Source organism: Aptenodytes patagonicus, chromosome 5 (genome assembly GCF_965638725.1).
Source record: "Aptenodytes patagonicus chromosome 5, bAptPat1.pri.cur, whole genome shotgun sequence".
Lineage (NCBI taxonomy): Eukaryota > Metazoa > Chordata > Aves > Sphenisciformes > Spheniscidae > Aptenodytes > Aptenodytes patagonicus.
In genome coordinates this window covers 79,616,017-79,641,481 of record NC_134953.1, presented here as the reverse complement: position 1 = coordinate 79,641,481, position 25,465 = coordinate 79,616,017, and the positions used below count along the sequence as shown (strand labels likewise).

Genomic DNA, 25,465 nt, shown 5'->3' with positions numbered 1-25,465 from the left:
TATCCGTCCTTTAGCTACTGCTGCTACAATTTCTAAAGTTTGGGGCTGTTCCCTGAAATTTGTCTCCTGCTTGGGAGTCCCCTGGTTGTGTCTTAAATGTTCTGTTTAACTCATTCGTGGTAGCACAGAGTGATGTTTGGTGGTTTCATGGCTCTCCTTGGTAGTATTTGTGTGTTGTGAACCCTGCTGTATCTTGAGACCACAACCGGCACTGAAGAAACACATAACACAACGTGTCTTATTCTATGTGCAGGAAGTTCCAGAAATGAACTTATTTAGCCATGACATTAGATTTAAGTGTTTAAGACTTAAAACTGTGTAAGGCAGACTTTCCATATGACATTCAATGCCTTTATTAGCTTACATGTAGGAAGCACATAAAAAGAAATACCTAAGTGTATAGTGACCTGTTGGAATTCACAGCATATTGTATCCATGCATCACAAAGGCTGTTTCATCTTGGGTAATAATGATGTTTTTAGTCATAGTAAGCCAATGATTTGATCAGAGGAACTGTGGAGCACTCTTTAGTCTCCTCAAACTGAATGGAAATTCAAAATGTGGAAATAATGAACCTGTAGATAAATATAACGGAATCTTAGGCTTCAGTGACCTACTAGTGGAAGATGCCAGGGTTTCTTCTGGTCCTGAACCCATTCATACAGCATAACACAACTGCACAAAAACCAGTTGCATCATTAAGGTAATTCATTCCCATTGAAAGCAGAGTTCAGCACTGTCAGAATCAGCTCTGTAAACAATTAGATAGATCATACGTTCCTGTTCCCTTAGAGAGTACATCTAAACCTCTATGAATTCTTGCGTAATACACCTGAGTCACGAATAGGTATTATTATGTGACAATTATCCTGACCTCCTGACAACTTGATTGTATCTTTGGAAAAAACAATTACTTCTTCAGTCATATTGCTCTAACATATTTGCGTGGAACATTCATTTAGAATCCTTAGGACAAATATTGCTCCTATGAGGAATATTTCACACTTATTTTAAAACAGTGTTACATCACAGTGGATCAAATATTCTTCTTTGTTTCTAACTGTGTTATTGTAAATTTGTAATACAACAAAATTTAATGAAATTAAATTCTTGGCTATTTCCTTTTCTTTTTTCTGTTCCTAATATTAACTTCTGCTTTCTAGGCAGTTCTCCCACCTTTGTTCTGGTTCTGGCAGTCTGACTATTGCTAACACAACAATATGTTATAGTACACTGGGAAATTTTAAATGCATACATTTTAATCAGTTTGACATGGCTGCTTTGATGTAACTTTCCTATGCTGATGATCAATAATTTCTAAGTAAGCATACTGGGTGTCCAGAGATCAGGTAGATCACCACTGAAAGAAGGAAGGGGCTGATTAGTGTCCTAAGAGCATGATAAATGACTACTTAATTTGCTATTTTTGTCTATTCAACAAACATAATATTCCTTGGTAAGTTTACCTACTGGTGCTAAAGCTAAGAGGCGTTTTTTAGTAGCGCTCTGAGAACGGTCTTCTGGTTTAGCTTTAAAAGCAAGAAAAAATTTATCTTAAGTATTTTCCAAATCTTGTGGGGGGTTTGTGTGTTTTATATGAGGAAATTCTGATTTGGAGTTGCCTGCTGCTCATTCCTGAATGTAAGTGCTAATCTGAGATTCTATGACATCGTGCTCAATTAATGTGGAAATCAATATGATGTCACAAACAAGATAGTGAATACAAGCAAGCATTAAGTGTCAGATGCATACAGATGCTTGAGAAGCAAAGTATAAACTGTGAATGTGTCTTAAAATAATAAAATTATGCCGTCTAGAAACTGTATTATTACTAACTGCCAAGTTATGAGACCTTCGTTTACACTGCTAAGCACTTGCTCACTGAAGTGGATCTATTGATATCAGTGGGACTAATTCGTAAATGCTTGTTTATGAAAGACTGACACAGAATACCTCAAACTTTTACATGTGTCATTTGGAATTAATCTGTTCTGTGTTTTCAAATACATAGTGCAAGAAGGCCTGGTTTGTAAGTAAGTTCTTGCTGCAAAGAAGAGAATTCCTACAATAGCATACAAAAATAAAAAAAAAAAAAAAGAAATTAGTCAGATGCTGGTACATGGCACCTAGTAAAAGAATTTTGAATTGCATCCATTGAAATATGTTTGTAGCTTAAATGTTTGATAAATAGCAGGGATCTTTTTATTCTTTGCCAGCTTTAAGGATTTGTCACTCCTCATTTAGCACTGTTGGTGTGAACAATACAACAGTTTTTTATAATAAGTATTTTATAATAAGTTAATAACTAACAGAGTCTTTATGCAGATATTTCCGTATAGAGACTTTTTTCCTTCAAAACTCCCCACGTGTCAGGTCAATACAATGATTTTTAGGCACTGTGCTGTAAATTAGTATAACAAGACAAAACCTGATGTATATAAGTCTCTAATTTAAAGCCAATGAAAGCTTTAACTGCACAGTTTATGAGATTAAATTCTTGCAGTAATCCTTGTTAATAAAGGGTTTAGATTTTGATACTAGGCATTAACCTGTTTTCATGAAAAAAAGCATTCATACCCTTATGTACAACGTAGGATTCCTTTAAACAGCCTGAGCGAGCAGTTGAAGACAGAGTGGTAGTACCTTGACAGCAATATGATTTAACTTACAGATCCCTTCAGATGAGCAACCATCCTTCACATATCTGTAAGCGTGGAGAGTCCAAGTGTGCAGGTGCAGAAAGGCCGTTCATCTGTGCACGTACTCCGTGAAGAAGGTAGCAGTAGCAGGATGGGTAGAGCTTTTACTGACTGACCAAAATTGCTGTACGGCTAAGGTACAGCAATTCCCTAAAGTAGAATAGGGAAGCTAGCCCAAAGCAAAACTCCCCCAAAGGCATGTAGTGTGAATGATGTGTCATCAGTCTCCTCTGTTTCACACTGTCCTGTTGAGCTGCACTACTAGCTAATGTAGACATAGCCAAAATGATTCCCATTATACGTCACCTTTAGTAATTGCTAGTGACCCACTAAATGGTTAGTGTCAGTCAGACTAAAAAGTAACATGTAACTTTTAACATAAATGGGACAGAAACCAAAACATGCAATAGGTTCCAGGCAAAAATATTTAGAAGCAACCTTCTAGCTATCGACACCAGAGAAGTGGCCAACTTCCAGCATTGGGAGGAAAAAAAACAACAACAAAAATAAAAGCAAAGCAAACTATTTTTCCATTTCAGAGCCACCTAATAAAAAACCCGCATTTTTTACAAATGCTTTCTATTTGGCTTGGTTTATTTTGCCTTTTTTTTTATCTGAAAGAATGGTGATTTGGTGTTTTGGGTTTTTTTTACAGTATTTCCAAACTTATGCTCGATGAACAAAAGTAAATAATTCTGTTTTCCTTGTTTCCCTTCCTTATTTTTGAAAGCAGGAAAGGGGGAGAAAAGGAAAGCAAAGCTCTGGTAATTCGTTGGAGTTCAAGTTCATTTTCAAGGAATATTCCCAAGAAACAAAGGAAAGGTCATTTAACTAAACTGTTTGTAATTACATTTAAAATTAACAACTTGGGCTCAAAACATGCTGCCTGTTACATCAGCTCCAGCAAATCTTACAGATAGGATTTATTATCACCTCATTTAATATTGTGTTGATACATTTAAGTTTTAAAGAACATCTGTAAATGAGGTTTCAAAGATAAATGACAATGTAACAGATTTGCAGGTCTTTTATCAAGAAAAGAGGATGTCCTTGGTCACAGGTGTGTCTGCGTGTGTGTGTTATGTACACGTGCTGTATATACAGGCATTGTGATACAATCTAATCTCTCAGCCAAGAACTGCAGTAGACTTTGGTCTGTGAACAGCTATGTTTCGAAGGTTAAAAATTATAATTGGTATACCAACCTGTTTCTTATCCAAACTGAATATATACTACTATAACCATGGAGTTTCGAAGAATCAAGAAGACATTGATTTCTATGGAAACTTTGACCTGTACAGAATTCTGCTTTCACAATTTATTGCTTTTACAGTGCTTCAGTCTGGCAGGCGCTAAGTATCTTTCTCTAGCTATATTATGCAATGGGCCTGGGTTATGGAATATTATATTAAAGGCCCCTGGAATTCTTCAATCCCTCAAATCTTTGCAGGAAGATTAAATGAATTCTGCAGCAGGTTTTTCTAAATTCTATAGTAGTAATATCCAGGCTGTCTAGACTTTTGTTCTTTGGAGTCTATAGTTGTACTGTCACATAACTAATTAGAGAAAGTTGGCACATATACACAGGTTAGGGTTTCTGCTGGTTTACTGAAGAGTCCGCTCTGTAATTCCTAGGCTTTAGCCATCATATGAAAATGAAGGATGTTGATGTTCTCCTGAGTTGATATTGTGCCTAGCACTGGTTTTGTTATGCTTTTGTCACCATTTAGGTAGTCATCTTTAAAATCTAATTATCCTTATAAGCACATAAGAGGTACTCATTTTATCCAGAATATGAATCAGAAGGATGGTATTTTGCTAATACTAACCCTCCCACTCTAGTTGTGGAAAGTCTGAACCTCTAATATATAAATTAGACATTTAAGTAATTGCTGCATTCTTTTTCCTTTTTTTTTTTTTTTTTGTCAAGCTGGAAAATGAACAATAAGCGTTCTCCTAATGAAATCATTCTAGAAAATCTCATTATTTTACAATAAGAAACTACAACTTGAGTTCTCAACTCTGGTCCAGTCACATTGTTATATAGCATCCTAGTTGTGCAACTGCCAAGGTCACTTGTTCTTGGAATTTATTTTTTTTAAATGTTTTGAATAATTTGTGAAGTTTGCTTCTGTGGAGAGGGTCCTGCAGAGCTTCTCGAGTAATGCTTACCTGCTATGCCCTGGACAAAGGTCACTTTCACCTGGCAGGGTTATTGTTTTATTAAGATTCTTGTGAAAGAGAGACCCCAAAAATCTGTCTCTACAACTGAACTGTTTGAGGTTCTTGTAGGACTAGGGAACTAGACCATAAAATTTTAAATACTGGAAAAAACAGTAATTTCAGCACTGATTCCTTCATATAGTATCCTTACAGCCTTGTAAGAATTCATACTTTTGCCTTTTTAACGATGCTGGCAGGTGATAGTAGAGATGTCTTTTATCAATGATAGACACTTTTAGCTGATAAATAGACTATGAATGGACTACTTTATGGTTGTACTTCTCCAGTACCCCATATTTAGAAAGCATTAGTAAGATTACGTAGTTAAAAGGAAAAGAGAATGTTTCAAGAAGAGAGATAATATCTAAGACTTTTTATGAAGTCACAATTAAGATAATAAGCAGCCATTAACATTTATTGCTTATAATGATAAAATAATCCATTCCTTACTTTTCAGGCCCTCAATGATTTACATCATTGAGAAAATGTGACACCATATCTAACTGGAGATTTTCCTTATTCTGATTTCTGCTGTGGAATCTAAGAAAGGCTCTAAAAAGGTGGAGTCAAATATAGCGATTACTACCATGAGGCTAACTAAAGCAATAATTACATCAAGAGAAAGTCAGTAAAATTGGAAAGAGAACTTGGTAGTCTACTGCTTTCCTGCAAATTGGCTCTCCATTTTCTTTTTTTGTTAGTCAACGCTGTATTTTTTCAGTGTTGCAAACTGTTTTCGTATCAAGAAGCTATGTTTTCAGTGCAGATACCCCACCTTGTGCATTGCTACCTAGCGAGGTGGGTACACATAAATACACATAAACTTCCTTAGTCTAGAATGTCACCGTGGAATGCCTGTGAGATTCACAGAGGAATTTTCAATGACTGAATTCACCACACACTTCTCATTCTTAGCTGGGCTGTTCCTCGTTGTAGAAGAGTTAATTTGAGCGAATGTCTGGGCAGCTGTTCCAATAGGCAGGCATTCAACTGATTTGAGCGTATTCTCCTTGTAGCTCTGTAGCCTGGTTCTCCACATTTTCTGTGGCGTGCCACAAAGAAGTGGATGTTTCCTCAGATCTAATTTACTCCTTTTAATAGTCTTGGAGGATTCTGCAAAGGGTAACTTACTTGGTAGAGTACCTTTTAGGACAATGCTACAGAAGTAATCCTTCTGTACCATGTTTTCATGCTAGGCATAACTGATGGGCAAGATATTTTATGATTCTCAGGCAGCTTTTTTCATGTAACCAAGAGGCTGATTCAAAAGCCTCTGATTTTAATTATGAGCACATTCCCAAAATAGAGAGGAATTAGAATGTTCATAGACTTTAACGATTTTTATTCCACATTGAGATGAATTACTCAACTATGCATTGACTCACAACAACTTAGTGTCTATTTCAGTGAAGTATTTATGATCCAAACTAAATATTAAGACTCCAAATTGATCCATTTTACTTACAGGCTGTACTTGTATGCTTAATGTTAGGTATGCTTGAATACCCTGCTGGATGTTTCCCTTCACCTCTGGGCAACTAAGGCAGAGACCTAGCTCTCAGCTTTCTCATCCCTAATATGCAAGTAATGTTAAATATCTGATAAACACTGTTTAAAACGCATTGTATTAAGTGTTATAGAGGATAAAAAAATTGTTATAAGGCAGCAAATTTTTCTTCTTAAGTGCCAAATAGGCTTTTAGCACTTTTTGGGGTAAGTTAAGCATGCACATTGTTAACAAGTAATCAGATGAAAAAGTGGCTGTGTGTACCTGTCTGATACCTCACCACAAGCGCTCTGCCTCTGCCTTCTACTGTCATCCCACTTACCTCTGACATCAAATCGTGGTGGAAGACTGGCTCAGCAGAGACATCAAACATTTGACTTGTATAACACATTATATGTCGTCTATGAACTTTGTGAAATTGCTTGAGCAGTCTTTCCCAACAAAGGTGGTCGTGACAATTTCATAGGGAAGGAAATAGAACTAATCTATATAGACAGCTGCCTTTTGTACTTCTTTTTTTCTCTATGCACTTTTCAGACTACTTCAAGGATGCTCAGGTGTATTTGTAAATTTTACTCGGTTCTCCTGTCTCCTTCCCCATTTTTGTTCTCCCTCTCTTGCTTTCATCATTCTATCCTGTGAGACTTCCTTTTTTGCTGCAACTTTCATATAAGAACAACATTATGCATATATGCATATATATTTAGATACCTCAGTGTTGTTTTAGAGACCAACTATTAAAATTGTTAATAACCCATGACTCCATTTATCCATATTTTCATTTAAAGTTCTTGGGACTTGTGCAGGTAGATCATTAAGTACCTAATTTATGACTCCGGGTCGTAAAGTATGGCCAGATCAAGTATTTGTAGTTTATTCGCAAAGAACTTTATAGAATTCTATTTCAGTCTCACAAAGTCAAGCAGTTAAAATCAAAGAATGTGTTGTGAAGACTGAAGTCGTTCTGTGAAAAATTCTCAAAGAGTGTAGATTTGTCCAACAAATTCCTTAGAATGATAACTAAATCACAATAATGAAATCCGCAATAAAGTATGTGGAATTTTGTGTGCTGAGAGGATTGACCCGCTCTGAAATGAAAGCTCTTCGCTGACTCGGGAAACAGGACTGCCAATATATCACATACAATACTCAAAGAAGCCATTTAATTAGCAAAGACAGGAAAATAAAAACAAAAAATAGAAAAAGAAAAACAATAATTTACTGGAAATATTTTTATAGCAGATGTTGAAGGAAAAAGAAGAAAATTAACATCTGAGATGCCAAATGTAAAATCAGTCAGTTCCTCAGTAAACTTCTCGCACAAGAATAGCCAGTAGCAATTCATGTGTACTGTGCAAGACTTCTGAGGGCCTCCCTCTATGTGGACCCATGACAGGCAGACAGGCGGGGCTGGGAAGTACAGTCAATGGATCAGGAACAGCTTTAACCAATTTAGGGACATCTAAGCCAAGTGGTAACAGCATGCTGAGTGCTTCTTGCAAACACACAAACCGACAAAACCCAGTGCCAAAATCCCATGACATTCAAGATCAGCACAAAGCAAGCTCCAGAATACTGGCTATATTCCCCCACCTGGGTTCTCTTAGCATATCATGCTGAACAGCAGCAGTTTCAGGAGCAGTTCTGGCACTACTCACCCTGGCTGGCACACTGTATACATGGTGACCTGTACGGGCATCTCAGAAAGCCATGAATGTTCAGGGGCGTATAGCGAGACAGTAACCTGAGCTCAACAGGGTGAGGACAGGGGTTCTGTACATCCATCTCTAATGGTTGCTCCAAAAGAGTTACCTCTTTTGTCTTTCAGTTGCTAATTCTCTCTAACTTATTCCGCTGCTTCACGTAGATTTAATTTGGCTGGTGAAAGAGGAAGGGCAGAGCACTTTGGAAACACTTTGCTGGAGATGGGGGATGCGTAGCCCAGGCTGACAGTGACTGTACAAAACCTCTCAAAGCACTCAGACTCTTGAGGGAGTCATGTAAGGAATCAAAGGGGGAATTTCTCTGTATGTATAGCAGGTTTTGTAGGAAGATGTCCAAATCAGGAAGCATTAGCGAGCTAAGGAAAATAAACGAGGCAGTCCAGAACCACTGGCAGGGGAACTTCCAGTATTTCTGGAAGCTTAAAAAAAATACATTCCAACTCTAAATTAATCTGAGACACACATGAGTCTATAAGGTAAAATGAGTTGAGAGTATTGTGAAAAACAGATTTGTAATATAGAGCCATTATGTGCTAAGAAACTAAGTATTTCATATTTTGTGTTAAATAAGTTAGTAAAAAAATATTGTAGAACTAGGAAAATTGCAGAAGGTTGATTTATTTCAGTTTGAGGGGTTTTTCTTCTTTCTGTGATTTTTCTTTTTGAAAGGAAGGAGTGTTACAAATTATTCTTTACTATTTTAAAATAGTCTCCAATTTTGTTAATTTGTTAAAGGCTACTGTTCTGAGAGATGTAAAGCAATTCTGGAAATACTGAGATTATTGTGAATTTTCCCAGCTGTACATTTCCATCAGTTACGATATTTTCTCTTTAAAGACAAAACATGCACAGGTATACTAACAAAGTTATTCGTTTGCCCCCATTTTTGGTAAAAACAAAGTAAAATCACATTAGAAGTATATAAAAGCTTAAAAATCCCCCCTTCTGGGGACATAGCGCGAGATCGAAGTTCATGGGTTTTGACCAAGAACATGTGCCAATTTTCAACAACTTTATTTTTATGACAGCGTAAGAAGCTCCTGAATGAGGAAATTTATAGTGGAAATGTTGGCAGGAATTTACCTAACGCTGTTTAAATGGTACCACTATGCTAAGAAATGCACTGGATACCAGACAGCTTTCTGTGGAAAATGATAAACATACAAGGTCTCTGGAGGGGATCTCAGCAGAGCCATTTTTATTATCCAGAATAGTGGCTCTCTTTACTGTGATGTTGTTTTTACACATGATATATGGGAATAGAGATGAAAATAACATTTGTTAGCTGTTAAAATTTTTATTTCAACATATTCTATAGTGTGTGTTTACACGATGCTCACTTAATTATTTTTTATTCCAGTAACTGTGTCTCTGGTACAGCCTCTTTTATTTTATTTTATTTCATTTTATTTTATTTTATTTTATTTTATTTTATTTTATTATTTTATTTTATTTTATTTTCTCTTCTCCCTTCTTTGAGAGTACAGTTGTGATGCAAACTCTCAGAATTACACTGTTGATCACTTGCATGCTGAGCTGCATGCTGGTAATAGGAAGTGCCCTGAATTAAGTCTTAGGAATTTAGACTGGTTCCCAGTGAAGAAGTAAACAAACAGCATGAAAATGACAGAGCAGGAGTTACACCTTCCCACCCCCTCCTTTCCAAACCAGACAGCATTTTGAGCCAGAATTTTGCACTTAGTCCATTCGGTATTAATTTGCATTGTTTTGCCATGTGAACAATAGTTAGGATGTTTTCCAGAATAGCAGCAGAAATTAAGATCTGTTATTTATAACCACAAATGTTAATATAATATCTAAGTATAATGTGCCTAGTTTTGTTTTCTGAATGAAAACTCTGTACTTCTGATGAACTGTAGACAATCTTTGTTTTTGTTACTTAATCCGCATATGCTTTCCTGCAGGGTGAGATCCAGCAGCTGTTGATTATAGCTGACCCCAGAGCTGCATATGACTATTGTGAGCATTATAGCCCAGACTGTGATTCCCCAGTGCCCAATGCTGCTCAGGCTCAAGATCCTCAAGTTGATGAGGTGAGTAATCAGTCACGTATTACCAGATTTATTGCACGTTAGTGGTTGTGCTGGATACAAGTTACCCAAGGAGCATTTACAGCTAAATGGCATGCGTTGTTCTAGATACGAGGGAGGAAGGTTGCAGGAGTGCATTCATTTTTGCTATCCACTCATTTATGTCAAGCATTTGAAGGAACCTATCATGCTGGTGTTTGGATAACCAGCATGCTCGACAAAGTTAAACTGTAATTCCTTAAAACATGATAGCAATATGAGTTTGTTTAGTTGTACCTATTCATTCTTCCTATGTACATTTATGATTTCACTGGTGCCGTGTACCATCAAATGCCACATGTGAAAGATATGGGAGCTATGAGTATTCTGCAATTGTAAACGTCTTCTGCTTGAAATGCCATGTATTCTGATGAGCTGTGTCCAGCGTACAAATGCATGTACGCACAAAATTATTTCAGCCAGCTCCACTCGTAGCAGGTAAATATCAACAGGGACAAAACAGAGTTGGAATTTTTCCCAGAAACACAAAAAATTTTTACAGAAACCATTTGTCACTGTAGACAGTTCTCACAGCCGTAAACTGAGTAATTCACTGAGGGAAAGATAGTTCCTCAGATTAGACCTCTGAGGAACAGCAGTTGTATGTATTGTTGTACACATTCTAAATACTTGCATCAAACGCTGTAAAGTGGAAAGCTTTTGCAAAATGTAACTAGTCTTCTTTGAACTTGGCTCTGGACAGTTAGTGTGCACTCAGCTGCGTGTGATCTGACTGGTTATTGTTACTGACTGCTCAAGAGATCAGCATTAAAAACTTGCTGAATTGTTCTCAGATGCCTGCTTTGAGCCAATTTTGAGACAGAACTTTTCCTAAATACATGATAATTTTATTTATTGTTACTATTTATTCTATCTGACTGAAAATTATGTCATCAAGTGACTAAGATCCATAGGGCCCGGAACTTGGTTCAAAGGGAGTCCCACATCCATTGTATCAGAGGTGTAGTTCAAGATGTGTCAGGTCAATCACACATAGGCAGATGCCTTCACACTACATTACAGTGTATGGAGTCTGGTCTCTTCATGAGGACCCTGTAGCACCTTCTGTCTGTGTGCCTGGCTACATGGATCTCCATGCACTATATTCCAAAACAGAACAGGCTGAAAACACATTGTTGATATTTTATGGGAAGAAAATAAAACATAGCAAAACCAAATTAATTTTTTCCTCATTATTAAATTTCAGAGAAATTTGAAATTTTGCTTGGGAACTTTCCTGGGCTTTGCTGCTGTGTGACTTAGCACTCTGATTCTTTTTCTATTTCCTGTGCGAAGACCTGGAAGGTTTGAATAGGCTAGTGCTTTCCTACTTTGAAATAAGACTGAAGAGTAGTCAATCTAATAAACTCATTTTTGTGGGAAAAGGTTGTTAAAATCATCCCTTGGTCTCTTTCTTGAAGGGAAATATATCTAAATACTTAAAATGCTTTAACTAAGTGGGGAGTACTGTCACCTCCAAACTCACATCAACTCCTAAGCAGGAGTTAACATGGCTTAGAGAGATCGCAAATATTTGTTTGCTCTGGCCACCGCTGATGGCAATGACGGCTCCTGTCCTTTAGTGTAATGCCTGTGGACAAGGCTTGGAATCCACAGAAATTAGCTGGGATCAGACTGTAGATTCAAAATCTATTCAAGATGAAGAAGAATGATTTGTGCTTGATTAGCAGCAATGACTACTGGTGAATTACTGGAGTGTAATTCAATGTTTCTAAAGGATGTAGAATATTAATAAAATAGCCCAGGGATTACATTCCCTCCATAATGGATGACTAGCTAAGCCTCCTGCTGTCAAATATGTTTATACTGTATCAAAGCTGTTTAACACTAGCGTCAGTTGAGGGCACTCATTTGTAGATCAAAAGAAAAATAAGCCTCATCATAATTACAAAAACTATGTGCACATATCTAGTTACATGCTCATCATCTAGAATTCCCAGTTATATACTGCACATCTATTGAAAACAGTCCGCGAGCACCAAACAAAGGGAACCATAAAATCAAACAATTGGCGCTGTTCTCCTTGAGCATCCTGAGGAGAGATCATCTATAGCCTAACGCAGCTGCCACTGGAGCGAGTCAGCAAATATCATTAAATTCAGCAGCCATTGCAAAAATGCTCTTGGGGTTAGCGTTTTTTTAATGTGTTTTTCTAAGGCCTATTTTTTTGCCCTGTGATAACACATATAGTTTGTGGGAGCACCTACAGAGAAAAAAGTAAAATCAAAGATCTTCATTTGTAATGTAACGTTTTTAAATGAATTTGAAAAAATTTGAAAAGAGCTAAAAGATTAAAGAAATGGAGAACTGCCATTTCTGTTTGCTTCCATTTATTGCTTTGAGTGGTGACTGAATCATTTTGCTTTCCCAACTAAGACACGATTTCCTTGCTGCTCTCCATGAGTTCGTATGTGTAACTTTGTAGGAATATTCCCAGTGAAGTCAATGGATCTCTTTAACATGTTGTGTAATAGTAACCTGAAATAATCACATCAGCAAGACTACCGGTGTGATGAATATGCAATAGAATAACTGACTGACTGAATTGCCCGGAATTATAGAATTGTCTGCTAAATGATAAAAAAGCAGCTTGTTAAAGCAGGCTACTTCATTATCTTTTGAGATACAGCCTATCAAATCACATAGATAATTAATTTTAAGGAAATAAATTAAACAAGTCTTATTTAGGTACTGGAAGAAGTTACAGAAGATAGCAATGCTGATTTTTTTAAACTGTTGATTGCAAAATTAAATAAGACGTTAAAAGATAAAAATACAATTACAGCCAGTCTATATGGAAAACAATGATTCCAAAATGCCCGATTGCATGTTTTGAGATTACAAGTTTGATAGTGATATCTGATAGAATTTATAGGCGTAGGCCTTCGTAAAGCTTCTGATTTGTCAACATATGATATTTGTATGAAAGAAAAAAAGGCATTGTATGACAAAGGTAAAGTACCCAACAAACAGATTCAAATCTGGCTGCCTTATTTCAGAAATGGCTATAAACCGAGAGCTATCTCTGGATTAACTTTTTAGTAGTTTCTTAGGAATTGTGCTAGCACTATAGAAATGAGTGTAAAATGGATGCTATTAAAATTTGTCAGTCATGATTTTGTAGAGCAGTAAACAATGATGATAACACAACTAAAGGCAAAGTTACACACCTACAAGAAAAAGAAGGAAATGTAGGGCAACCATAGAGAGCTAGGAAGTATGTACTGTGAGACAGCCTGCTTGCATGTGTTAACAACAGGACCTTTCGTGTGCAGCAGGTTGTCCCCATCTGTGGGCTTCATCTGCTGCTGTATCAGTGAAAGCAATTTTGAGGGTACATGATTTACCAGACTGGGATACTAATCAAGCTGAAAGCCAACACAAAAGGATTACTGTTTAGCTAGATTGATTTCCTAGTTTCATCTCCCATGTTTTCACACAAACTCTTGTGATAGAAAGAGGGAAGAGAGAACACTGGGCTAAAGGCTGGGCAGGATTGTGTCTTTCAGTGTCAGCTTTGGCTTACGCCATGTCGTGGTTTAATCTCAGTCGGCAACTAAGCACCACCCAGCCGCTCGCTCACTCCCCCCCCGGTGGGATCGGGGAGAGAATCGGAAGGGTAAAAGTGAGAAAACTCGTGGGTTGAGATAAAGACAGTTTAATAGGGAAAGCAAAAGCCGCGCACGCAAGCAAAGCAGAACAAGGAATTCCTTCACTCCTTCCCACCGGCAGGCAGGTGTTCAGCCATCTCCAGGAAAGCAGGGCTCCATCACGCCTAACGGTGACTTGGGAAGACAAACGCCATCACTCCTAACGTCCCCCCCCTTCCTTCTTCTTCCCCCAGCTGTATATACTGAGCATGACGCCATATGGTATGGAATGTCCCTTTGGCCAGTTTGGCTGTGCCCCCTCCCAGCTTCTTGTGCACCTCCAGCCTTCTCAGTCGGTAGAGCATGGGAAGCTGGAAAGTCCTTGGCTAGTGTAAACATTACCTAGCAACAACTAAAACATCGGTGTGTTATCAACATTGTTCTCACCCTAAATCCAAACCACAGCACTGTACCAGCTACTAGGAAGGAAATTAACTCTATCCCTGCCGAAACCAGGACACGCCAGCAGAAGCTGAAAATATTTGTTGGACAGTAGCCTCGAAAGATTCTGATTATTAAAGTAGGGAAACAGTTTGTACATGAGCACTCAAAGCAAAATTGGCAAAAAAAATGCAGTGCATGTCTTGGTTTGCAAAAAAAGGAATAAGAATACAGATGCGATATTACTGCTCTGTATGCTGTTGGTTGAAACATATACTGGAACATCATATACCATCTTGGTGTTCAGTCACTAAAACAAATACTGCAAAAATGGAAATTATTCAAATAAAAGCTACGTAATTGCTGTAACTTTGGGAATTGGAAAAATTAATGTGTTTGAGTTGCCCACAATAATGACAAAAGCTTGAAATGTTGCTCGGTTCGCATATGCAAAGAACCTTCACAAAAAGAAAATACTGGCTGCAGACAAATGGGTAGGGGTGAGAAAAGAAAGTAAGTTAGATACTTTCAGATAGGAAAAGATCTACTAAAATTTTTAGGAATGAAAGAACAAATGACCAAAATGATATATCTCTAGATACCTTCAGGCCAAGGATTGATACGTTTCTAAAAGTTTTGGGAAATGTCATTTATACTTTAGTTAGCTCAGTTACAGGGTGGCTGTAGGAAGTTTTGAAGTCTGAAAGTATACAGGAGTTAGTCAAGGTGATCTAATAGTCCCTTCTGGCCTCAGATCTCTGAGCCTTTGAATTATTGCAGACCAGAATAAGAAAATGATACTTGGCTTAGAGGAAAGAGACAAATTATGTGATTGCAGAGCCTATTAACCTGTGTTTCCAGCACTGACTACAAAACCCAAAGGAAGTGGTTGATTTTTGTCAGTGAAATAGTAAATTATGTTTGCAGAGTTGCACCTAAAAAGCTGAGTAGGATATCTCTTGATATCGCACACCTTTGTAGTCTCCTGGCAAGTTCACAACCTGGGAATGGTGTTATTCTGAAAAGTTGGATGATTTTTAGACCACTAAAGAAACATCTGGAGAGAAAGATTTGTCTAAGACGATGTAGGTTTAAAGGCAAAAGTGCTTTTCTTTAACTGAGTGTAATCCTCTTTGCTCTAGGCAGTGTTTCTTTCTGCAAAGGAGCAAACAATCAAATACCCAACATTGTAGTTTTTTGGGCATTCCTTTCAATAGCAGTGCTGGCTTAAATGAGTCCTTTCCTTTTCTGTACTCATTTCCACCCTACGCCATCTTTCCAGTTCAGCTGGTAGAATGGTTTATGTGTTTGTTGAGGGCAAGGTCTGAGACTTCATCTAGACTAAAAATAACTTACCAACCATAAAATGGGAAAAGTGATGGAATATATTGTAGTGATCTTCTATTAAATGAGCCTGAGGATGCACGTCACATCGCTGCAACATCGGGAATGCAGTATTTGCTTTTTAAAACGTTTGGGTTTGTCTCAAGACCTTAAGACCTTGACTTTGCTCTCCTACGTAGGTTTACTGGACACTGATTTATAATCGGTGTCTTTACTGATGATACCTTAAGTGCTGCATTGAGATTTTCTTTTTCTTGTTGCATTTTCTTTTTACCTTAATATCAGATTCAAATTGCAATTTGGGTGATGCAACAGAGAGGATTTCAATGCCTACTTTTTACTTGTAGGGTCCCTTCATCCCTGAATTAAGTGCTGAGGTTACCCTAAATAAAGCTTAGGAAGAATCAAGCATCTCACAATGGGATTCACAAAAACAGCAGGCTGTGAATAAAGACATAGACCTAGCCAGCCTACAAAGGGAGGACATATCTTAAATTCTACCCTTCTCTACAGGCTTACTCAGCTGTGCTATCTTAATCCCCATGCCGTTCTCCTACCTAACCAAGGTCAACTTCCTGCATCCCCTTCCATCACCTCTCCCTTCGTACAGGGGGTTGGGTAGGAGTGACCTAAAGACTTAAAGATAGAAGCTTTGGAGCTGGATGCTGTATTTCTACTTCCATTTTAATTATATCAGTCCCTTTCTGGATCCAAGTAACTGTGATATATGTCTAAGCAAAGTTTACTTAACTGGGGAACCTTTAACTAACTTTTGTGTACAGGTTCTGCAAAATCTGTTGAATTTGGCTGTTTGCCAGAACTGTGGGGCTTTCCGTGGGCAGTCCAGGCTAAGCCATTAGAATAGAGATGCATGTGAGTGACATTCCTGTACAGAATGCCTTTATTCCTCTGTGGTTTGTTCCAACTTCGTCAGACCTAAGTGCCATTCAGTCTGAAATTTGAAAATGGGAAAGCGATAGATTAATAGTAACATCCACACACTTTACTCTGTTGTTTATTATAATTTATTTCCACCTTCACAACATGCTTTAATTGAAGTATGCATCAGTCGTCCTTGTTCTTGCTTGTGAATAGCTAGGTATGGATCTCTGTAACTTGTCAAGTACAGAGTGATGACCTCAGCAGACGTCACTACACCAAAAAGGTGTTGCCTAGAAGTTGCTTAAAAAATTCTGCTGAAGCTGTAGTTGCTTCTGGAGGAAAAAGAAAGGGTATCTGATTATGGAAAATGTTCAAATTTGAGCACAGCAAGGGAGAGAGAGTACTTCCCAAATGGACCAAAACAAATCATTACTTGATGAGCACAACTTTCAGTTCTCAGAAATTCCAAGCAAAGAAAAGTCATTGTGTTTGATTTACAACAGGGAGGAGGTTGCCAGATCTTTTAAGGAACGTATTGTATCCTGAAATATATTCATTAAGCATTCCATGTTATTGTCTTATGTCAGAAGAGGGTTGCTAGAGAGTTCAGAATGTTTGGTGCAATTAAATAGCTTTTAGATAAAGAGAATTAAGTGGAGAACAAACTGGCCAGGAACTTTAGAAAGTAACTAGAATAGTGCATTAGCATGATTTCAGTCTAGTGTCACAGTCATTTTACCATGCAAAATCTTCCTATGGCCTGCAAATTTTGGAGGGTTTTTATGTAGCAGACAAACTAAGGGGCAAAGAGCTGCAAACGAGTAAACTGGTAGGAAGTAGGGAGAGGGAATGAGTGAGAAATGTGAGTTCTCTGTACTAGGTTGTTACCCTTCCATCGTAGAATTTTACAGAACAAAGCCTGATCGTTAACAATACCGTATCTTCATGAACCCTGCAATGTATCTGAATGGCTAGCACCAGTGGCTCCGTAGTAACTCATTGAATGCTAGAATTAAATGATAGGATGAATTACTGTGGAGCCACTGGTGCTAGCCATTCAGATACATTGCAGGGTTCATCAACATAGTGGCAAATTAGCCATTTGGCTGAATAGTGTCTTTGGGAGGAAAGGGTCTTTTATTTTGTTGATTTTATTTAAGCTTTTTGCTCTATTCTGCTGGTTTCTTCAGAGGTTTTTTTTTCACTGAGCTTTAAGATTAATTCAGTAATCATTACATTTGTTTCATGCTGAATGTATAATTAGGTTTTAAGGATCAAATGTGGTGATGAAATTATATTTTAAAATTATCGGGATTACTTTACCTAAGGAAGTTACGCACCTGTGCTTTTCTTATAAATACCTTGTGAATAGTCTGGCCTCTGACTTGCTTTCAAAACCATTTCTACTATAAATGGAAATGTATTAAATTCAGTTCCAGTTCAATCACATATGCTTGGCCAGCTCACAGAAATTAGAGCAGGGAAAGACTTAGCCAGTCTGCATCTTCCTTGATGCGGGGCAGTATATTTTCTGGAGTGTCGTCAGGTCTAATTTTCAATGGACGCAGCTATCAGGCTTTCAAATCTTCGCTTGGAAGATTCTTCTGCAACCCAATAAATCACACTGTCTGACTTCTGCTGGAGAAATTGCTCCCCGAAGGAACTCTGCTTCATTTATTTTGGACCTATCCCAAACTAATGGATTACTTGAAGAAATGAAATGTTTGCCTTTAATGAAATGAACTTGGTAAAGTAAAGGTGCAAATGGCCCCCAAAATACGTCGACCTGGAGGCCTCATGCATCCTTTCAGACCATGTTAATTTAGTGTCCTTTCAGGTGTTTGACTGATCAGAAAGACTAGCTTTCTGAAGAATACAGAAAGATAATTATTTTCACATTTTATGTCATGTTTAGAACTGCAGTTAGCTAACTTAGCAGGTGTTAAAAAGAGTGATCTTCCTCGCTCTCTTTTTCTTTGTATGGATATATAGACATTTTCTTTAAACAATTAACATAATAAAGAACCTTAAGTGTCTTGTTCCTCTTTTGACAGAGGCTGTCTTTGGAAATTGAAGATTTTTTTTCTCATGTCCTTTTATGTCCTTGCTTTTATCACTTTTATGAACAGTATAAGGACTATGTGGTAGAAGAGGCCGTCTTTTAAATCTTTTAACTTCCCTTCTGCCCCAAGCTTGACATCTACTACCATTTATTTATTTATATTACTGCATCTGATTTTTAAAACTCTCATTTTGCTTAGCATCCTTTATTTTATTGCATTTTCTAAAGGGCCTAGAATGTTTCAAAGTCATCTTTGCCTTTTTAGCTAGATGATTTAGCATAATCTTCAGGCAATGGGAAAATTGAGCTCGTGACAGTTCTTTGGTTTAGGATTTAGATTGTTAGTTCCTTGTAATTTGGAAAGGTAAAGCAAAAATTGCTAGAATCTACATCTTGGAATGGGGGGGTAGGTTTTTAGAGTATGGATAGCAGAAGAATCCGTTTTCAAAGTAAGGCTGTCTTCAGAATATTTAAGTCATTCCACAGTTGAAATAGGCCTCGCATGCTGCTGATCTTCTGCTTCTAAAATTCATCTGATGAAGAAAACAGTTCATCTCTTTAATTGGAATTGCATGATGATCTGGTAGTGTAATATAATCACTCTGGTAAAGAAAGCATGAGGTCATAGTGGAAAGATTTTGTCCCATCAAGAAACAGCAGGTTTTATTCTTCCTTTCGTTTGTAAGAAAACAGTCATATGCAATATTCATTACAAGAATGGCTGTTCTGTAACTATTGGTGGTCTTACAAGAGAAGAAAGAAAAACAGCAGAAAATTGCATCACATTTGAAGTATGTGTTACCTGATGTCTCTTAGCTGAAATTCCTCACCAAGTTCCGGCTATTGTCCAAGTTGAAGATATAATTTTGAGTCAATCTTTTTGATATTCATGTGAAATCACTGGAAAAGTCAATACAGTTGTATCTATTTTGCTATTTCTATGAGCACTTGGTGAATCTCATCTCTGCTGTCTCAGATTTGTAACCATCCCAGTATCTAGCAGTATTAGGGTTTCGGTAAACTTTCATAGACAGAGCTCTTGAGCAGGACTGAAGTAATGCTGCACAGCCGTGGTAGGTATATTTTGCACTTGGCTAAGTCTGCATCCATAGAAGGATCATCAGAATGATCCGCAAGCTGAACACCCCTTTAAATCCCATTCCAGCTTCCTGATTCTCTGGCTGCATTCCTGGCCAGTAATATCGTCCTTTGGTATATAGCTAACGAAACAAATGATGCTCTCTTCAACTACACTCTTCATCTCTGTCACACTTGCTTTCATTCCTTGCTTTGATTTCTTGCTAGAGTTGGTAGTCTTGACTAAATTTAGAAACTGGCAGAAGATACTTTTCCATTTGCGTTAATTAATTTTGAAATTCTACATGCTTTCTCCTGTATTTTCAAGAGTTTACTTATTCTCTTTCCTTTGATTAGCAGTGCAACCATGACAGATTTCTGTGAACTCCCCGGCTTCTGTGAACTAATAGCAAGGCCTGCGATAGCATGGGTTTTGCACTCAGAAATGTTAGCATCCAAACTGTGAAGGCACTTTTCTCAAGGTTTGTTGAGGCCTCAAACTAAGTGGGTCATACCTCTGTCTCTGGTCATCTGATAAAGGTGACCTCGTAGTTGTGTAGCTCCAAAAAAAGAAGCGATATGTGCGACATGTCCAATCTTGACTGTTAATGGCAGGGTAAGTGTGAGTTGCCAGCTTCACAGCGGGTGACTAAAGCCCCATTATTCACTCCATTAAATCTGTTCCTGGTGTTTGTTGATTTAGTCCTCATTTAACTGGCCAGTCCTTCACCAGTCCGGTTGTCTCATCTTAAAAATGGGGAATAGCGTTTATCAGGTTGAGTTGATAAAATCATGCTGTGGAGTAAATCATATTTCTAAAGTACATCTTTACACCAGTTAGGGGTGTAGAGATGCATTCCTCCATCTGGACAGATTGTGCCTCAGGAAATACACCTGGAAGATTTTGCATCTATATTTCACTATCTGCAACAGGACCTGTGCAGTACAGCACAAAACATATTCTCTCTGTTTATTGGCTGGTGTGAAAGGCTGGGGTTGCTGGTCTTTCAGAAAGAAACGTCTGGAAAGGAAGGATTGCTAAGAATAACATCTTTCTATGTAGGAAGTTCAGGGCTACTGCATATTCCCACTTGTCCCCCTTGTACCAGGGGGACTACAAAGTACTGCCAATTAGAAACTCCTTGAATATGGTTTCAGCATGGTGGCCACATGTCCTAGCTTGTAGGTTCAAGAATTTCTGTAATACCCCTGTGATACTGTGCTCTTAAAAAGGAAGAAAAAAAAGTCCATGGAGAAGATCTTCACTTGCTTGGCAGTAATCATTTCCAGCATGGAAACTGGCATTCCCCACTTCTCACCCATTCCTGTTCTTTTTGTCTGTGTGCCTGCATATCATTGCAACCCAAATGTACCACTCTATTTGTGATAATATTTTGCATATGTCAAGAAAGTTTCATTTTCTTTAATAGAAATGAGTGAAGCACAATACCCAAAAGTAAAGTATTTTCTGTGTGATTATGCATGATGCAATAGATCTCTCCACATACTCATGCTTTTTTGTATGAGTGTTTTCTAGTTCTCATTCATAAATGTCTGGCTTTCCAAACTATGCCTCTGGCAGATCTTAGCATAAATATCAATTTGTTCACCACTTTCTTTTTTAATACTAACATACTTGGCACAGATATTTTTCCTTTCTTTTTTTTTCCAGTCAACATTTCTGTTTAGTTTATGGCCTCTGAAGAACTTTTTGTAACCCACTGTTGTAATTTTATTAGTCGCATAGTTGGCACAGTTCAGCACAGCCATTCAGCTTACCTTGAGGGAAGCCATACTACTGAGATTTGAAAAACAGTTGTAATACTGAGCAACACAGAGTTATATTTTAATTCTTAATTGGTCAAAACGAATGCTGGAATGAATGCTTCCAGCTTCAGAATAGGTTTACAATGCTTACTAAAAAGGAATCTATGTGTCTGGGAGTTATTAAAACAAACTCCTAACAGCATATTTAAATTTAAATCCAGCTAATGAAGCAGTAATTCTCTCGAAAATGTTCCTCCACTTACCCCTTAAGATATTGGATAATATTTAGCATGGGTAGCGTCTATTGTTTTGGTACCGGTAAAAATTACATAGCAGAGTGTTTGATTCATGTTGTTTGGCTGGGAAAGCATTTAAAAGTAATGGGTTGTCACTGGTAGGGCGGAATGACTGAATTTGAAGTGGTATATTCCACTAAAGACTTCTTTTTTTTTTCTTGTAGATCAACCTAGTTTGCATAGACTTCTTGACAGTAGAAAAGCAAATTAGATTTTATGCATTTGCACACATTTTTATAATTTCCAAAGAAATACAGCAATTTCAATGCTATTCTGTATTTCAAAGCGGCTGTTGTCATCCATGTGGTTATTTCTTCTCTTTACTTCCTTTATGTGGCTGCTTATGGTCTCCTAGAAACTTGTCACTGTGTTTTCTTTTCTGGATGTCAGTGGCCTACTTCATTAGAAACAAGTTGTATTGAGTTGCATTTTCAGAACTGCACAAGCCAGAAAACATGTTTTTATACATTTACACATCTGTAAAAATGTATCGTCACTGCCCATGAGGCCCTTGGACAATACCATTTACAAGTCAAAGATGTTTCATTGACTTCACTGGGATTAGGACTGAATCTTAATTTACTGAACAGGGAGAGAATAATCACATATTACTTACCAGGTTTAAGTCTAAAATGCTGCTGCTTTTGAAAAGTACAAATAGAATCAACTTATTTCTGTAATGCCAATGATACCACTGATGAAATCAAAGTGTTGCTTACTTTATATAACAGGCAGATATAAAGCACCAATGTACTTCACAGAGAGGATATTCTCCACCTAGGATGATAAATGTTTTGTTATTTAAGTGCAGTTTGATGTTCTCTTATTAATGTGCAATATGGTTTCGGACAATTACCAAAAGTATGTTACATTCTTTCTATATGTTTATCAAATCTCATGACTAGCCAAGTTATATGGGCACGGGTGTAGAAACAATCAAAAGGACAATCAAATAAAAAGCATCCAGCTTCTTAAAAAAATCCGTATCTTCTTTTTAAGAAAAGCGGTTGGTCATAGTAGGACTCTGAGGAGTCACAGGAGTGAAGTAACAGAAACCCATGTAAAGGGATTTTTAAGTGATTAAGGCCTTTCAGTGTTAGTCTCATACTTCTTGAGGAAATCAACTTCTCCATATTTTCTGCGCACTAAAATCATAAGTACAAGAAATGTATCAAAAGGCTTTGCCAGAGAAAACAGTTAAACCAGTAATTTGGTCACATGGTAGAATATCTTTTGGAATATGGAGATCTGGTTTAATCTCATTTATAATTTCTTCTAAAATGTCAATCTCTTTCTGATGCTGATGATATTTATGACTTCTGTGACTCCTCAGAGTCATTTGGAAGCGTAAGGTACTAATCCTCTCAGCAATCTAATGAAACAAACAGATATTGTCTTCATTTTACAGACAACGATGCTGACTTGTAGCAGGAGAGAGGAGATTTCAGAAGTGGCTAGCTCACATGAGGCACATTAGAATATTTCTTCCTAAACAAGGGAAAGTAGACACTTGGCCAGATTCTGGCCGCAATTCCACCCTCCTTTGGCTCCCCGGGGACGTAAAGAGAATTGGTAGCAGCCATGGGACTGCTTTCATTTACAGGACCAACCAGTTCCTGTAGCTTCGAGCATGACAGGAGTGGTAAGATAGTTTAAAGCTGCCCTTTCTTCTCAGCCGTGATGAGCAGTACTCGGTGCACGTAATACCTAGACCAGTATCTTCATGGCACAGCCAACATTACAGCTCAGGCGTTCCTGGCTCCCTAGACCGTGTTCACAACATTACACAGGCCAATTCTAAACCCATTTTCTCTTGTAAAAGTTTTGTGGGCCAAATCTTCATTTGATACTAGTTACTATAGATACAGAGCTATGGAGCAATTTACAGCAGCTGAGGATCTGACCTTTCAATGAAATTATACCAGTAAAGCATTTGGTTAGGCAGTGTGTACCATGGAGCTGCCCCGGTTTTGAGAACTCTCCAGCAAAGGAGGAGGATGGCCATGGTTATTTGTGAGTTGTGGCCTCTTTCCTGTATCTGAAATTATTTACCCTATTCATGTCAGATATTGGCAACTCTCTGCTCTTCTGGCCACCTGAAAAAAACACAGGTAAAGAGTATAGGTAAAAAGAGGCATTATTTGCAATTTAAAGATTAAATAAATGTATGATTTCACAAAGGTCAGTTGGTGCTCCCAGTAATCCAAATTTATAGTTGATTCTTCTGTGCAGTCCAATAAAAGAGAGTTTTTTTCCTGGCACTACTACTTGCTTTTTTATTACTTTTGTATTGTGTTTTGAAAGAAATAAGAAATTGTATTTTTTCCTCCAAATGAATAACTGTATTGAATTGTTCATACTACCTTAATTTTCTTAAACTTTACTCCTAAGTAAAGGTTAAGATGCTTTCCAGTATTGCTAATCTAGTTTGCTACCACTAACATGGGAATGCCTGATATTTTTCCATTTGCAATGTAGTACACACCGGAAGATTTTATCGAATATGACTATGAGTATGGGGATGCAGATTATAAAGAAACTGATTCTGTAACAGAGGGACCCCCACTGTTCGAAGAGACAGTAGCACAAACAGAGGTAACAGAATCTGATCTGTTTGTTGTGTGGTGTCCAGCTGTCCCCTACCACATGGTTTGTCAATTTGTGTCTTCTGTGTATAAGCTTAATGTTTTCCTTCCACTCATTTCTTTACTCTGTAGCTGTAACACTTGCTTTCAGTTAGAGATGGAAGGTCTCACGGCTGACAGCATTCATCTCACATTTGGTTACCCTTCTTTCATTCATGCTGTCTCGATTTTCTTTTCATTTTATTTATGTTTTCCCATTCCATCTTTCATAACGTTTGCAGAAAAAGAAAGCCATGGTCAAAAAGAAGAAGAGGACAGTGGCCGCTAGCTCAAAGGACAAACCCCAAAAGGCCACAACAAAAAAATCTGAAAACTATGCATCCAAGAAGAAGAAAAGTTATCAAGCAGCAACAAAAGACAAACTAGGGGTAAAGGTAGCCAAGCAATAATCAAGATCTTTCCCAGGCCAAGACTGGAAGATCTCTGATAATAAGAAAAAATATACCTAACCCCACTAGATGAATACGGCTGGCTAATACCATAACCTGAATAAAAGTGATACCTCTTGAATTTTTCCTACAAGATTTTTTTTAATAATGTACCTTTTCTTTCATACTAGGCAAACGTTGTTGATGGATTTCAAGAGTATAGCATAGCTGAAAATGACTATGGGCCCCAGACAGAAGCTCCCTTCAGAACCACGGAAGCAAATGAGGTAATAAGGACTCTTGAGAAAATGATAGACAAAAATACTTGCCCACCAGGTGTCAATGACTGAAGAAGCACAAACACATTTTAAAAGGATGAATGTCCATCTGTGTAAATACACATATCTATGCATAACAGCAATTAATGCAAATTTATGCTTTCTCAGCAATATCAGAACCTACCATTTTCTTGGGCAGAACTCCCATTAATTCTGTAGAGATCTGCTGAATCTTTAGACTGCAGAGTTCATGATTCTGGAAATCATTCGATGATATTTGCTGTGGAAATGCAGGTTTGTTGCATTCAGTGTGGATGTGAATGGGGCTATGTCTAGTATGAACTAGGTTAAATACTAGACATAGTCCTCCTAATCTAAGAGGAAGTGAAGTCTCTAATTTTTCCTGTAACTTTTAAGATGCAGCATAAAATGAGCCTAACACAAGACAAAG

General features: G+C 37.6%; 1 protein-coding gene across 3 annotated transcripts in view; it reads left to right on the top strand.

The window, feature by feature from the left end:
* The window catches only part of COL11A1 (collagen type XI alpha 1 chain), a 166,757-nt gene that overhangs the window by 28,857 nt on the left and 112,435 nt on the right, over positions 1–25,465 (top strand). For 2 of the 3 annotated variants that reach the window (XM_076337919.1, XM_076337917.1), the window contains exons 5-8: positions 10,079–10,207; positions 24,202–24,318; positions 24,590–24,736; positions 24,928–25,023. In XM_076337919.1, coding sequence (XP_076194034.1) covers positions 10,079–10,207; positions 24,202–24,318; positions 24,590–24,736; positions 24,928–25,023 — 489 coding nt within the window. The remainder of the gene's footprint in view (positions 1–10,078; positions 10,208–24,201; positions 24,319–24,589; positions 24,737–24,927; positions 25,024–25,465) is intronic. The other variant, XM_076337918.1, reaches the window with a different exon arrangement.